Source organism: Acanthopagrus latus, chromosome 21, assembly GCF_904848185.1.
Source record: "Acanthopagrus latus isolate v.2019 chromosome 21, fAcaLat1.1, whole genome shotgun sequence".
Classification (NCBI taxonomy): domain Eukaryota; kingdom Metazoa; phylum Chordata; class Actinopteri; order Spariformes; family Sparidae; genus Acanthopagrus; species Acanthopagrus latus.
Genome location: NC_051059.1, coordinates 14,111,402 through 14,128,139, shown reverse-complemented (window position 1 = coordinate 14,128,139; position 16,738 = coordinate 14,111,402). Strand labels below are relative to the sequence as shown.

Genomic DNA, 16,738 nt, shown 5'->3' with positions numbered 1-16,738 from the left:
TGTATTATTATTTTTTCAAGCAAAAGACGGAAATCAGTGAGGACCAATAAGAACTGTGACTCTTACGTGTAACAATTCAATTGGACATCAAGCACAGATGAGAAGGATTACAACTTGGAAACAACCTGCGATCAGTCTAAATCAAATTAAAGCAACACCAAAGTACATCATTAAAAAAGATTAAAGTTGTTGCCTGAACATGACTTTATAAAAAGCAATGGCTTATGGTTTATTCGTCTAATTTTTTTCTTGGTAACCACTTGATAACTGCTCTGACTCAGCAGCAGCGGCGGGCTCGTTTGAGACGACTCTGGTAACAACAGGAACCGTAAACAATTTCATTAACTGGCCCTGGCCTCCGCTAATAGAACAAAAACACACAAACAACATGAAAAAGCACTTTTTGTGTTTAATGTTGCCCTGCTGCCGTGGCCATCTGATGGCAGGATATCCAGTTTGTCCGTGACTGGAATAGAAATGATAAACACTGTGCATTCATTGATGGGCAAACACACTGTCTGCTTGACAGGCAAATGACGCATGTCACGGACTTGGATCTTCATTTCCCTCCAGGGTCCAGCATCAGGCTGAAATAATGACTACCTCTGAGCTTGACTTTGACTACCTGTTGTGACATCAAAACACTTTATGTCACATGTTAGTCATGAATGCGGCATCACACAACCCATCGTCTTTCTGAAAAATTCAATTTTAACAACCATAAGTGATCTTGTGTACAGTGCAGCGGTCCACATAGGAATAAATTAGAAATGTTATAAGGAAAAACGTCATCTCCAAACTAGAATTCAAATTATCTAAATCAACATTGTTAATGGTTAACTTCATTAACTAGTAATTGTTAACTATTAATCAGGAGTCAGGAGGGCATAGTTGGTGGTGGTCTTTCCTTATGATGCTGTATCTTTTGACTGCTTGTACAGTGTTTTATCTTTCCTGCATCAGCAACAGCAGCTTGTGTCGATGAACTGACGATAGTGCTTTAATAGTCTTCAGAATAAAAAAGAAAAGAGCCCGACTAGCTTCTTTTACAGACATTAAGGGGGAAAAAAGCTATTCAAGTAAAGTTGAAGGACAAAGCCACCATTATTGAGATTAAATACTGTTTCAATGATCGATTCATTGTTTGATTAATTTTTTAATCAAACATGTTAAACAGGGTGTGATTCCAACTTGACAAATATGAGGTTTTTCCCAGTTCAGTATCATAAACTTAAAATATTTGGCTTTTTGGCTCTCAATCAGTCAATTAATTGAGATAATAATATGCAAAATTTGTGCTGCATGTGTGATTCTGGAGCCGTTTTCTAGTTGAAATTTTCTATTTTGCTTTTCTTGGAATGCAGTAAAAACATTCCCTCAAAATCTCAGAAGCCAAAATCAATTACATCCAAGTCCCTGACCTAACTCTCTTCCCACCATCACATGATGTTATTCATTTCTTTATTTATTTGCAGCCTTGGGTCCACACAAAATCAAATATCACAGCCTGGCTCTGACCCTGTTTTGATATCAAACAACAGTGATATTTTGTCACACTGCACGCATAAGAAAAACTATTTGGAAAAGGTGCAATAGGTTGTGATGACAACACAAAAGAGTATTTTCCCTAAATAATACAAAATTTTGTGTTTAATAGGGAATCGACAAAAGAAATCTAGATTGAGGTCACATGTAACTTCGGCGAGTAGATAAAAAGGAACATGTTCCTGTGGGTCTTATTAAACCTGCAGTAAAACAGCGGTGAGCTGCTGTAAATGGAATGGCCGTTGTGAGTGTGAGTGTAAATGTGTATAGCACTGAAGAAACGCCTGTCGGCCCAGCTTTAACAGATGCCTGAAATGTCTGGGATTCCATGGGAATGGCTCCAGTAGCTGAACGGCGAGGGTTCGCTGGGTGCAGCTCCACAAGACCGAGTGCCAGAGCAGTTAAGTCAGCTCAAAGGAAAGGACACATGGTGTGTGTGTGTGTGTGTGTGTGTGTGTGTGTGTGTGTGTGTGTGTGTGTGTGTGTGTAGGGGTGTCTCAGAGCATTCTGGATTTAGGCTAGTAGAATAGCACTTTGCAGACTGAGCCATGAAATGAGTACAATGTGGAAAAAAGGGAGTAGTTTTTATGACTTAAAACAATCTGTCTGATCTTGTGTGAATCCTTTTGTACTTTTCATAGCTGATTACAACGTGATAGAAATCAGGCCAAACAAATGCAGAATTCACACTACAAAGTAAAGCCTCTTGAATGCATAGTTCCTGCTAAATTACCAGGATAACCTTTCCGTAACTGCTAAAGATTTTCCCGATCATAGATGCAGCTTAATTTTACTTGTGCTTCTTCAAATATGCCACGTCAATGCTGAAAAAGTTTAGGCAAGGGACTGTCAAGCAGGTGGCAGTAATACAACACTTGTGGTTGTCAGCCACACTAAAACGCAACAGCAAATGAAGAAGCCGGGGCAAGGCAGGATGTACATGTACGCAACGTACGACGTGTTTGAATATATTCAGGAACAAGGAGTTTTTGTTGTCATACGCTCTTGTAATGTACTTACTTCAGGAACATGCAGTCGCAACATCAAAAGGAACATTACAAGAGCACTGAATGCTGAACTTGAGGCAAGTTTTAGAAGTATGGCAGATTCAGGTAAAGTGTTGCAGGGACAACGTATTTCTGTTGGCTAACCCGGGGAGTACTCATAGCTGGTGTGGAAGTTTCCCAACAGCCAAGTCAAACAAACAACTGGCTACAGCACAAAACCGTCGAGTGCTTTAAATCTCTTCACAGGCCGTTTTAAATCAATGCTTTCTTGCTCGGATTTATTTTTTCTGTCAAACTTGTATTCAAATGTTCTCAATCGTTTTCTTATTTGAAAATGCGGAACCCGCTGTAGGCCCAGTTCTGAAAAGTATTTACTTACCAAAAATGAAAGACAAACGGCTCACAGACAAGTGGAATTTTGTTTTTAAAGCATTTGCACAGTGGAAACAAAGAAAGAAGGAAAGACATTCAGATATAATGACGAAGGTTCTTTTGGACAGGTAGTCTACTAACTCATGAGAAAATCTATGGCCCTTACGCTGTAAACTCGCCGGCCATATGTGCATGTACAGTATATATTGTATTTGGATGACGTGTGGTCTTATGCTATGTGAAGTTGCAGGCCTGTAATAACATCACGGGGGCCTGTATTGAGTGATTGTGACAGAAAATGTATTTTGCACATTGTGAGCCAACATAAAGTACATCTGTCTTCGATTTGCTATCACCTTTGTTTTAGTTTGAAGACAATTGCATTTACTTGAGGAAAAACAACATGCAGAGAGGTGCAGATTCTGGCTTTAAGGTTCAACATTATATAGAGGAATGAATGAGGGCCAGGTCAAAAATAGAAACAGAAGGAATGATTCATGTGATTAGGAGGAGGACAAGGCTGGCTTGGCTTACAAACACATGTTTTTAAGGCAGTGCTACACTCACAGTTTTCAGTGTCAATAATGTACACAAGTCAAGACACTATAATAAAGCCCTAGTTCCTTCAGGTTTTGTCACACCAGGGGTCACTTCCATCTCAAAATAATAAAGCTTCGTAACAATATCCTCCCATTTCCCCACAGACAGCTTTACTAGCGGCTAAGTTTGTCCTCTTTCCGGCCTCGATGACCTCCACGGATCACCCATCAGTATTTTGGTCTCATAAAAGTGTCTGCCGCTTCTGAGGCAGGACCTCAGGCCCCTGTGTCCATTCATAACCTTGGAGAGGAAGCAGACCAACAAAGACAGGAAACAATTGGGAAGAAGGCCCCGTGAACTTCTACGTCTGCCATTGTACCGAGTGGAAAAGGATCATGGCGCCACCACTGACCGGTGCGTGTGGGAGCTGTGACAAGGTCGGCGGAGAGGAGAGCTGAGGGTCAACGGCGAGGCGGGACCCATCACCCAAACCCGCTCACCCCCCCTCACTCCCGTAGTGACCAGTGACCTCGCTTTTCCTTCAGATACAGGCTGGTTGAATGACAGATGTGTTCATATCCACGATTACACCACAGTGTTGCCCTCCCGTTTCCTAGCAGCAAGACTAAACAATAGCCGTCCACCCCGTCTGCACGCACACACAAAGACGCAGAGGTTACGTCCCTTTGTGATTTATAAGCCATGTTTGTGTTGCCATTACACACACAGTGACCCTGACAAATCTCCATCATGTGATTGGTGGACAGACATATGTGATGTGAGCCAAGATTAAATTTGGAACATCCATATCAAGAAATGTCCGGTACCTTACCTGACCTGACTCAAATGGGAATCATAGCAATACTCCAATTGTGACAGCCTGCCAAAACAGTATGTAGTCTCCATCTGCCCGCGGGCTACAGAGGCACACATGCTACAAGTGTGGTGAGTGCCAAACAAATCAGAGGTTGAGGCGTCTGTTAAGAGCTGCTCTCCACCTTATGGGAGCTTATCAAATATGTAACAGATCTTGCAACCCAAACAGTGGTGAAAGCCCCGTCTCATCTCCGGCTGAGGGTAGATAATTAAGATCACTTAATAATGTGTGTAAAAATATTAGCCACCAGGGAAATACATTCATGCCCTTTTATATGTCTCTCTGGGCCTGGTGAAAAGCCTGCAACAGACTCTGCTCCACTAAAAGAACAAACATGAGCTGCATTTGATTACAACAAAGACCCTTTGTTTTCAAGAGCACACTTTAGCAGATGCATTCTGGATTTAATCACTACAATCATAAACCAAATTATTATAATATAGAAAATCATGAAGACATAGAATGGATGGATGGATTAACCAATGTAAAATAACTCATTTGAGTCATTTGAGTTTGACACTTCCAATGATTACATTAATTCCTAGCTTCTGTAGTGGCAGTAGTTACAGTCTTTGCTAAAGATCTGATGGTTATGTCTGAAACTCCACAAAAAGCTTTAAAACAACATCCTGCATGCACAAGTTTATAGTGCCCCACAGCAGCCCACTATAACCATTATAGGTAACAATGCTACTAACAACTTTACCATAAAAATAATTGTAAAAGCACACAACAGATGTTGTAAAACTCTGCATATCAAAACTAGAAAGGAAAACCATAAGACTTCATTTTACAGTAATTAAAAGTTATGGGCACTGATATGACTCAGATGGTACTTCATACTTCCACTGAAATTTTCCCCAAATTTGAATAAGACCATTAGATATGCAAGATTAGGGGCACCCTTGGGTTGTCTCAATGAAAACCTGGTTTAAATCTGGCTCCATAGTTACCCATCATTCCACATCTCTTAGCCGTCAACTGTCTAATAAAGAATTAAAATGTCAAAAGATACTTTGAAATTGAAATTTTTGATTGACAGATGGACAAACTGTCAGTGTAGTTTTCGTGGTGGAAAACAATAACGTCCCAATAGGAAGCTCCAAATTCCTTATTTGAGTCCCAGCCAATATTTTCAGCTGCCAGCCCCTTTCACAGCTCAGACTAAGCTGACTTACTTACAGAAAAAAAAACCTGTGCCACATAACAGCCAAAACACAATCAGATGTCCATTATCTTCAAATGAGTGTTGGCAAGAAATAGTAATTCATCTCAAGTAAATAGGTTCAACTAATATCTCTCTCTACCCCAGCACATCATTTCATTTCAATTTTTAAAAGGAAAGACAGGTCAGATTTGTTCTGCAACAGATTTAATAAGCCTGTGTTTATAACAGACTCGATATAAAAAATAGACACAAAACTAGGGGTTTGCAATTATTGATCATTGTCAGTAAAATGTATTTTGTTTAAATTTTTTTTAATAAACTGCAGTTCTTTCTTGAATAACATGTACAGCCCTGATATAACAAATACAGACATGAACAACAGGATGGACCGTGTTGCGTGCACTATTTGTTTTTATTCTGCATTAGGTGTTTTGAGATCCAGACATGCTCACACATGTCTTACAGTAAACTGTTATCTAGTAACTACATTCATAAGATATATATCAAGATCTGTCTTATTCAATTTTGCAGGTGATAAAAAGATCAATCACACTGAACATATATTCACTTCTCAGTAATGTGTTGGTCTGCTGATGCTGTCAAAAGTGGCATTTAGATAGTCAATCGAAAGAAGATCTTGACAATTTTCAAGTACAAATATCAAGAATTAGCTGAGTCCAGGTTCTTCAATATCCAGTTTTGCTGCTTTTCTTGGTAATTTCTGATATTAAACAAAGAGTCTTTAGGTTTCGGACTGTTGGTTGGACAGAAGTAGCAATTTGAACATGCCACCTTGGGCTTTGGGAATTGTGATTAGCATTTTTCCCGTTTTATTTCACATGTTATGGACTAAGCGGTTGGTCGGTAAATCATGAAAATAAAGTGCTGCAGCCTCCAATACAACACAACATCTAAAATGCACAGTATGATCTAAGTGTCCAACCTCTGTTAGACATTTTTTTGCATGGTTGTCTGGCTTTGACCTTTAATAAAACTCCATAAAATATCAAATATAAATTCACCCAAAATAATTTATTACTAAAATGTGAAAGATAATTCACAGGATGATGTCCTGTATTTGCCACCATTTAAGCTGCGGACATGGTATGCCTTTGTGAGGGTGCCTGTAGACAAATCTAATCAGCTTTGGTAATGAGCATCTCCTGCAACCTTGTTTTGCCACTTTGTGAAAAGGAGGGGGAAATTAACAGCAGCTGCTCTGGGAGACGCTCAAATGATCCCTGTTATAGAACCAGGGAAGGGAAATGGGTTGTGCCTCGAAATATTGGGAGCCAAGCCAAGCCTCGTGGTCCTGCAGCGTCGTTTTCTGTTGGTGTATGAAGTATATAAAGTGTGTGCAGCCCAGCAGTCACCCATGTCACTTAGTGCACTGACTATGCTTTGCATTACAAAACATTATCAAAACATCAAAATCCTCAATTTCAAGTTGATCTTTTAATTAAGAAAGCTAAAAGACACTTCTCTGTTTGAGTGAGAAAAGATAAAGGCCATCATGTTTTATCTCTAAAATGCCTCTTTTTGTATTAGACTCCACAATGAAACAAGTTTGGGAAAAGTAGCTCACTTTAAGAAATACAGCAAACCTATAAAAAGCAGTAAAAGGGTACATCTAAGCAGGACACAGAATTCCTTGCACTATGCCCTGTGGTTCCAGCTCAGGCTTAGCGGATCTTTTCATGCTTTAGTGAAAGTAGGCGAAAAACCGCTGGGCCCAGACCACAGGACCACAGGCCCTGCCCCTGCAAAATGCAGACCCATGACTGGAGATCAGATCTTGCCAGATGTCACCTGGTCTTGATTCATCGTCATTGCACAAAATAAGGAAATCATCTCTGGTGTGAGACTTTTTCTATTACACACATCTGCCCGGACTTTCACCACCATTTGACAAACTGCCTTCTGAGCCTGTTCTGAAAATTGTGATGAGTTTGATCATCTCTAGCACAAAGTAATTAGTGGGAAACCTATAAAAACTAGCGGCAAGGGGAATGAGGAGCATAATAATGGACCTCGCTCTGATAAACAGAAACTGCATGTAGCCACCACAATGGAACAAACATTAATAAGAGCCTGTAAAGAAAGGAATATGCAGATAAACTCGTTCAAAAGAACTGTTAAACCAATGTATTCTGTGTTGCGTAATAGTGCGAGCCAAAGTGTTCAGACAGCACCCATATGCAAAATTCTTCTCAGCACTTGAACTTGAACTCTTTGGCAGTGTGAAATGGGGTGGGCTTGTCATTTTACAGTAAAGGCCAAGACACAGGGGTAAGGAGGAGCTGTGATTAAAGGGCACGGTGAGAGATGTGCCATGATGTCTGATACCTTCTCTATCTCCTCCACACAACATGAGCAATGACAACACTCCAGTCTGTTGAGAGTAAACATTCAAAGACTAACTGGCGAAGTGTTGCGTAAATGCCATAGTGCGGTCTGAGCTGCACTGACACAGAACATGGCCTACTTTACTAAACCTAAGCAGATGATACACCTCTGATATTTAAACTAAAAAGGAAAACAATTAACTTGCAAGTTTTAGGCTGCAAATTATAATTTGATTTTAATCAGTAACTCTTATGCGCTATTATCAAAATGGAGAGTTGATTTCTGTAGGTGGTAGACTGGTTGGATGTGTGGCAACAGCAATGGAAATGGAAAAATGATGTGTTGATGGAAAATAGCTGAGAAGAACTGTGCAAACAGCTGCTGCTGCTCATGAGAAAAACTTGGAGTGCCTGATGCAATTACTCATCAAAAACAAGTGTAGTGCTTATATTTCCGGTGTTATAACTGCGGTGTAACGTAGCATGTATTCAAAACAAACCATCACGATAGCTCGCATTGACTTATGTGAACCATTGCACCCCTAGAAAATATCGGAATCGGAAATACAATACATGATACACTAAATTACACAAAATTAGTGAGGGATACTGGTGTATTTCACTTGATTCATTTTATTTGACTTTTAATATTCGTGCACACTCAAATATGCACCCATATCCTAATATCCCCAACTAATTTTGAGTGGTGTATAAGAGTATACCAGAAGACTACTTACTTCTTTGGCAGTGGTTCTGAGTCCAGCAGCGCTCACTGAAGTGTCCGTTGATGGTGGTCGTCTGGCAGGTCGTCTTTCCGATGGCCGCCCCTGGGCAAACGTCTCCACACTCTCGGTCGTTCTTGTTTGCCATGATGTAGTTGTCCTCCACTGAGTCGAGGATTTTGGACCAGTCCAGAGTTGAGAGATAGCAGAGATCTGGGTTCTTCTCAATTCTCACAGCTCCACGCGTGATGTTCATTAAGCTATGGAGGCCAATCTCTCGCAGCTGGAGCATCTCGAACATCACTAGAGCATAGTTGAAGAACAGGTTGTTGCCTCTGATCACAGTTAGGTTGGGGAAGAGGTCGTTGAGGGTCTCCAGGCCGTAAACTCTGAAGAGCAACAGGTAGTCGGTGACCACTATCAGTTTGGGGAAACTGAGGCCTCGGAAATCTTCAGGCTTGGTCCTGAACATGAGTAAGATCTTCAGGTGACCTTCAATCACAGTGCAGTTCTCAAGTGTCTGCAGGTTGGTCACATTGTTCCGAATGTCCTTGCTTGGACAAACTGAGAAGACAAAAAAGGGAAAGACACAGGTTCTTTAGAAACTAGATATCTTCATGTATGACACACGTTAAAGTAAGGCTCAAACAATGCTTCAGGTAAAGGCTGAGTTGACCAGTGAAGTTTTCTGGGTAACTGGACAGTATTGCTTAAATGAACAGGAAATGTTATGACTCTCGGAAGGATTACAACTGCTGAACGTGACTGATGCGTTAGGCAAGACGTCTGCTCTCTAAACTGGAAAAACAGGGTCGAGTAAGTCAGGCATGGTCTCAAGGAGGAAAAGAAATGGCTCTCTTGGTAATTAGAGGGGATATTTTACAGAGAAATATGTGGTTATGTCTCTGGCTTTGATGAAGACCAGACCATCTTCAGTGACACTTTGTTTAGCAACCACATATCTGGCCATGAGCCACCATCAAATATGGAGTGCTGTCATCAGACTGAGGCTGTGCTCATCCTTGGTTACGCTTAGTTGATTTGTGGACGTGCTTCTGAAAGTCAAGACCATAAAAAACATTAGCTAATGCACTAAAAATATTTGTCTGAGAGGGGAACTGTGGCACTAATGGCAGTCTATTGCACCAGTAGTAGATTTGTGGCTTTGTCAGTCCTCACCCAGACACATGATCCTGTTTGATGAAGAATTCCTTAACTCTGGGTAACATTTTTGTTGCCTATATAATTTTAAATTCTACTGAATCACAAATCACAAAGACAGAGTGCTAGAGATTAATTTAGGGCTGTGACGAACTATTTATCTGTCCATTGTCTTTTCAAATAATCATTTATTTTATTTCCTGCCTAAATAGTGAAAAAAGCCTCACATAATTTGTTAGATCCCAAGATGATGTCTTCTAATTAATTGTTTAATTCAACCAAAACCCAATATTGTCTAATTTTAAATTATATATACCAGAAACTAGTAGCAAATCTGCACATTCGGGAAGTTAGATAGTACAGAATTTTGCTTTTTGCTTGAAGAAATTACTTAACTAGTCAAAAAAATCTGTATGAACACACTACTTCAAGCAAGTGGTAGACAGATAATCAGCATTTTTCCAATAATCAGTATCAGTGATTTCCAGTTTGCCAATTAAAAAAAGCTTGTTTAAAAATGTGCTGCTTTGGCTATGATGCAACATCCTCACATACAGTGTCTCACCAACAAGTAAACTCTATGTAGGTTTGTTTCATCACTGGTTACTTTGTTTATAATTCTGACGCAAAGAGTTTCTAATCATCAGTGTGGGCCCTGAAAATGAAATATCCGTTGACCCCTACTTCAAGCAAATATGTATTTTAGTTTTTGGGAGGAAATTTTCTGTGTATGTTTGTCAAATATTTATATGCTTTGTGGAAAAAGAAGGTAAACAAAACAGGGAGGCCATTTGAATCTACAGTATTTTATGTTATCATTAATAAAGGGGCAGATAATATAAATGTGTTTTCCTGCCCGTCTTCTGCTCATGGAATGTGTATAAGTAAGGTGGGCAAAAGTGTATTATTTGTCTTGAACAACCGTTTTTGGAAATCATCCAGTGAAATAAGAAAAATAAACTAAATATGAATGACTGAATGACAGAAAACTTACAATCAGCCTTCATCAATGAATCAACCAATTGTTTCAGCTTTATTAGAATGTGAACTGCACTGAGACTCCAGTTTAGGGCTGGGCAGTAGGCCTCAAAATAATCTCACAGTATTTCTAGCTTATAATATATAACCTAATATTTCGAAATGGCCTCAAAAGCACTTCGTAAACACACAAATTGATCCCTAAAATATTACAATAGTTTTGACCAAATACCCCGACTTGATACTACAACAATATTGTAGGGATGACTACTGGCACTGTGACAAAATATTAGCACATGACTAATAAAGACAAAGTGTGTAAAGTAAGTATTAGAATAAGTAGAACAGTCTGGCAAGTTATGAAAATAACATCACTTTATTGTAATGCACAGCGTCAATCAGTAAGACACAATAGACCCTTATCAGGATATAACATACCCAAAAATCTCAGATTTTTATCTCTCTCTCTCTCTCTCTCTCTCTCTCTCTCGCACTGCCCTACTCCAGATAATACAGAACAGTGATCGGGAAACCACCTGTGAAATATATCAAACACTATAACACTCAGGGGGCTCTTTATGGGGAGTGCTGACAGTAATAAGGATTTCCTCAACTTTTCTTTGGGACATCAGCCAAGCTCTTGAATATATGCTGTGTGTGACATAACATAAGTAATGACAGCCATAAAGATTTTTGTCTTTGCAGGTGCAATGTGGGACATTCCAGGCCCGATTTTACAGTTCACAAAGTCATGAGTGCAGCTGGAGGTGTGCTGCCTGGTGAGGGGACTGTATTTGTTTACCAACCGACCCACCACTGGGCTGAACACATCAGGCCAACTGGTCAGCCATGTGGGGAAGTGGTATAACAGCTAGGCGTGCACCTCTTTATGGCAGCAGCTCGTTTTACACCTTCTGTTGCATAACAGTACAAGACAACCGACACACATACACACACACACACACACACACACAGTGTCCAATTACGGAGTGTCCAAACAACAAGTTTTTCACTCCATGACCTTAACCAGCATACTCGATCCACAGCACTTATCTAAAGTTCAGCCTACAACTTTGTTTAAAGTACACACACAATCTTCTAACATAGCTATTAAAAGAAACTTGGCTTCTTATAAAAGTACATGTCTCTTTTTAAACTACTTTTAGACATGCGTTTGTGGTCTTAGGGAGGATAGCTGAACTGTAAGGATGGATGGCATGCCTGTAATTACAACACATCCACCTCCAAATGAAACATTTCCTATCAAACTGATGGCAACTGCCAGAGGAGGCTTACTGTAGATCCATCAAGAAACACATAAAAAACTACAAAGAGCCTCAATCTTCACCTCACACTCACTCAAACAGAAGACTTTAACAGGCAAAGATGTTGGCAGTGTGCGATATGAGGGGTAGTGGCTGTGTAGTTGCGGTTAAGTCAGCCAGCAGAGTACTGAGTGACCCTGTGAGAAAGGGAATCATCACAGGGCGGCGAGTCCAGGCTTCTATCAGTGTACACTTTCAGCCAGGCCAGTATTTTTAGCACCACATTCCCAATAGAGAATCTAATACACTCCGTCCGTACCAATAGTGGCTCACATTGGAAACTGGAACATGGCAGCGCTGGTGTGTAAGTGAGGAATTTAAGAGCGGCAGCACAGGAAGAACGGACCGAGCTTACTTCTCAATGTGGGAACAAAACAAACTTTGGCAGAAGTGGGATTTTTGTGTTGCTGTTTTAAAGTAGAGCACTAAAACTTGACGGTGTATCTCAAGCAAAACAAACCAGGTGCATCCCATGATTGAAATGCTCCTCGTATTGCTGAGAAAAAGAAACAAAGTGGGAGACATCACAACGGTTGCTATGGTGACTAGGCCGGCTCCAGCTCTCAAAACATCACCTACTCTGAGCCTAGAGACTGAAAAAAGACACCACTGTGCACCAAATTATCAATTAGAATCATTAGAGAGGCTGATTTTCATTGACCGATGCCTTCAAAAGGTGTCTCACTGCCTGCACCTCTGAGACAGACGAACTTTTAAGGTTAATTAAAAAAGGAGCAACAGGATGGCTTCCCCTTTCAGTAACACTGTGAGCGAGGAGTTATTGATTAAGGATTTGTCCTACGAACAAAACAAGGAAACAATGATTCATGATATAGAAATTTTCAAAACGCAGAGGCTTGTTAAAGTGAAGAAATGCATTAGAGTGGCATTGAAAAACACAATGACAAGGAAAACATCAATGGAAATAAAGTGCAAAAGTTCAATTGAAAACAGTAGTTTGATTTCTAGCTTTCTGGAACTTTCAACTGTGGAAGAAACTGTCCTAAAGGTGCTGTGGATAAAATCGTAGCAGCCACTGACAGAGCTTACATGCCAACAGATCTATCTCCAACTCATTAAACTGCAGATAAAGACACTGTGATATAGTAAAAAGGTAATTTAAAGACTTTAAAAATCATGATAAAAGAACATTTGCTGCTGTCTGTACCAAACAAACATGTTGTCTTGCATCAGGAGAACAATATGTGTAGGCCAGAACACTTCTGTACTTGACACTACCCAGAGTCATTCATAATAATGCCATTTAATACACGTTTTACCTTTATCAAAAACTTCTGTGATTTGGATATTGCACTCTGCCATATTGCAATTTCCATAATATTTCTGATTAAATGTGCAGCTCTAAATACGATGAGGCAAATGGTCTTTAGTCACACATTATAGCAAATTGTAAGAATGTGTTCAGATCCAGCAGGCTACAACTCAAGGTGGTCTGTTTCAAGCTGTGATTACACCAGAGTCAAATCAGCCAGACATAAAGGAAATCCATACACTTCAAGTTGGAGAGAAAAAATATGCCAACAATGAGAACAAAATGCCAATTGGTTTCACACTAATGTAGACAAGTTGCAAACAGGACCAGATACCAAGTGATCATGTAAGTTCAATGATGACATGCCACTGTTCGCGTGATAACTCCACATGGACAGCACTGTGAATACCTGATGTAAATTGCATCTAGGTCACAGGTTGGTCCTAAATTTAAATGAACTATAAATCTGTAGTGTGAACACAAATACTGTTCATAAACACTCAAGAATCTCAGTTCTGCACAGTCTGTCCACAATGTACAATCCTTTCACTACAGCTGCAAGCATCAACAGGCACTGACGCTTCTGATCTTGTAAAGGAGGTGGATAGAGAAGGGGGAGGGGCAACAGGTAGTTAGACTGATGGCATATATTATCGCTGGGCCTTGGAGAGAAATGAGGCCTCAGTAAGCATGCAGAAACACAAACACTCAGTGATTGCAACACTTCCCTTTTCAAGGTTTCGCTGTTCTCTTGTTTTTCAACCTAGCCTCAAAACCAACCACAAAATGCCGAGGTCAACGAGATACACGTTCACTGTGTTCAAACTCACATGTGATGTAATCCACTTTGAGAATGGTTGTAAACCGACAGTTTTAAGGTATACCATAAACACAGAAAGCAACTTTCAATAACTTAACCTTCATTGACAACATCTGACCACAGCAGACACATAAATTCCTGTCTAATCCCATATTAAAAAAATGCTTCTGTAGTGGCTCCCTTTACAAGAGAGAGCTGCAGGGGCAAGGACACATTGACACAAAAAGCCTTTGGGTTTTTTTTTGTTGAATTTCAGGTTATTGGAGAAAATAAGCTTTGCGGCAAACACAAGTTTTTGATACTTACATTTCTTGTTCAGCAAGATAATCTTCACAGATAAAAGCCACTTTAATTATTTTTTAAACTGAAATGTTATCACCAGAAGCAAAACGCTAATTCCAAGAGAAACAGCTAATGCTATATACAAAGTACACTGGGGTCACATGACTTCAAACTCACCACCATTAAGTGTGTTATTACACTATACTATAAACACTTTACTATAAAGTGATCAATCTACATGTTGAAGAGTTACAATAGTTTGCACGATAACATAGAGCGTCCCCAACAACCTCTGCAGCCTCATTTACAAACTTGCCACCATATTTGCACGCGTAAACGCATTAAAGATTCAAACGTTAAGTATTTACTCATGTATTTGTTTTGGAACAAAACATGAAAATATATTAAGATTGTGTAAACCACAGACCTTGTTACGGCCATCTAACTAAAAACCAACAGGCTTGGAGCCAACCTATTTCCAGGTTTTAGGACTCATTCCTGCACCACTGTAAACAAAGCAGTCATATGTGTAATTCATGGCACAATTCAAACTGGATCACATTTTTAAGAAATAATGTCGCATGAGGTCCACCAGAAGGGGCATGACCTTGGCCTCCTAAAGGCGTCTCCAGGACGACTAATGTGGGCTGGTGGTGTAAAGCAGGGTTAACTATACCCCAAATTCTGGCTCCCTTGCTTGCATCACACCCATTTTGAAACACTGCCTTAATTTTGATCTCAACCACACACCTGGAAAGTTCCATGACTGTGTTTTGCAGGGTTGTGATACTATCGCGCTGACAAAAATCTGTCCAAACATATAGACAGACGCATGAACACCTGCCAAAATACTCCAAACTGTTTCTGTGTTTTTTCCTACTTCAAAAGGTGTCTCCAGGATGACATTTTGCCTCGATGACAAACAAACGCAGAGACAGAATGTGAAAATTTACTAGCAGATTGTCTTGGATGATTTCAAAATCATACACTTAAATGTGAACAAGCATAAATTATCACAATTATCACAACAACAAGCATAAATTATCACAACTATTTCAGCTCAAAGCAGTGTAGTCTGCATACAACCATTTAACTGTAATGTCTGCAGTTACAGCTGACTGAGGTTTGTCATCTCTTCAGCTGTGCAGGATTAGATATTTTCAGCAGTTAGAAAGTGGCATTACTACAACTCTAAGAAATACTTCCCTCTTGTGAAAATGCTCAAGAGTCATCCTCAGCAGTACCAGGCTCTCTTATAAATGTCTTCTACGCAGGGAGTGGAGTGGGTTATCGAATGTGCCAGCTGTTTGGTAGGGGTGACATGGCAAGTACAGCCAGCCAACAATACACTTCAGTCGGTCCAGGGAATAAAATGAGACCAAAGTAATTCAGGCCCTGGTCTTTAAATAGAGTGAACTGGAGTGAGAGAGCAAGCCTATGAATGTTCCCTCTTGGGATTGTTTGATGTGTATCCTGTAAAGAAATGGCTCCTGACCAAAGATCATTTAGTGAGTCAGTTGCGTGCTGCCCGCTGCACTCCCCTACAAATGGATTGTATCTGTCAGCCAATGTTGGCAATGAGGTAATTATTACCTCTACAGTGTGAGAGCACAATAACAAGCACATTTACTTTTCCCTGGGTCACGGTGTCAAGGGTAAAGAACTGACACAACAAGCCTTCCTTGTCAGACACCTCTGTGGTCAAAGTGACAGATTGTAGGTGTGTTTGATTACTCCATCATCAAGCTGTTTTTAATTTTCAAACATGAACCTGTCAGCCAAGATTAGATGACCATTGTTGAGGTTGACAAGTGCAAAAATCATTCTATTGTCCATATGTCAAACAACTCATGACATACTTGAGACAGTGGTGGCAGTTCGTGTGTAGTGTTTTTGTCTGGGTATTTTTGAAGAGGTGGTGGAGTGGAGGACAGTTTCATCACCTTACAATTGCTCTCCTTGTCGGGAGGTGTAAATCAAGGGTGCCAGGTTGCTGATTGCCACCCCCTTACAAGACCTGCTCTGACTAGATCGGTGCTCAACAACAGGCTGCCGGTGGCTTCATGGCGAGCCCCTTGCTGTGACAAATGAGTGTGTGTTTGGCAGGGATCCAGAGTACGACTGTTTTGGTCACACACGCGCTTAAAAAAAAAATCTGTCAAGGATGACTAAACATTTTCATTGGTTGTTCTGTAGCACCAGAAATTCTGCAGAAAATAACCTATACACAACTTTTCTTAAGTAAGCTAAAGTTGAAAGTCAGTGTGTAGACAGTAGTGTTGTCAAAAATATCAAAATATAGAAACATATCGAATTGAATATT

At 40.1% G+C, this 16,738-nt stretch overlaps 1 protein-coding gene across 1 annotated transcript in view; it reads right to left on the bottom strand.

Annotated features, from left to right (window-relative positions):
* Positions 1–16,738, bottom strand: part of insra (insulin receptor a) — a 52,261-nt gene that overhangs the window by 32,071 nt on the left and 3,452 nt on the right. The window contains exon 2 of the mRNA XM_037083248.1: positions 8,592–9,140. Coding sequence (XP_036939143.1) covers positions 8,592–9,140 — 549 coding nt within the window. The remainder of the gene's footprint in view (positions 1–8,591; positions 9,141–16,738) is intronic.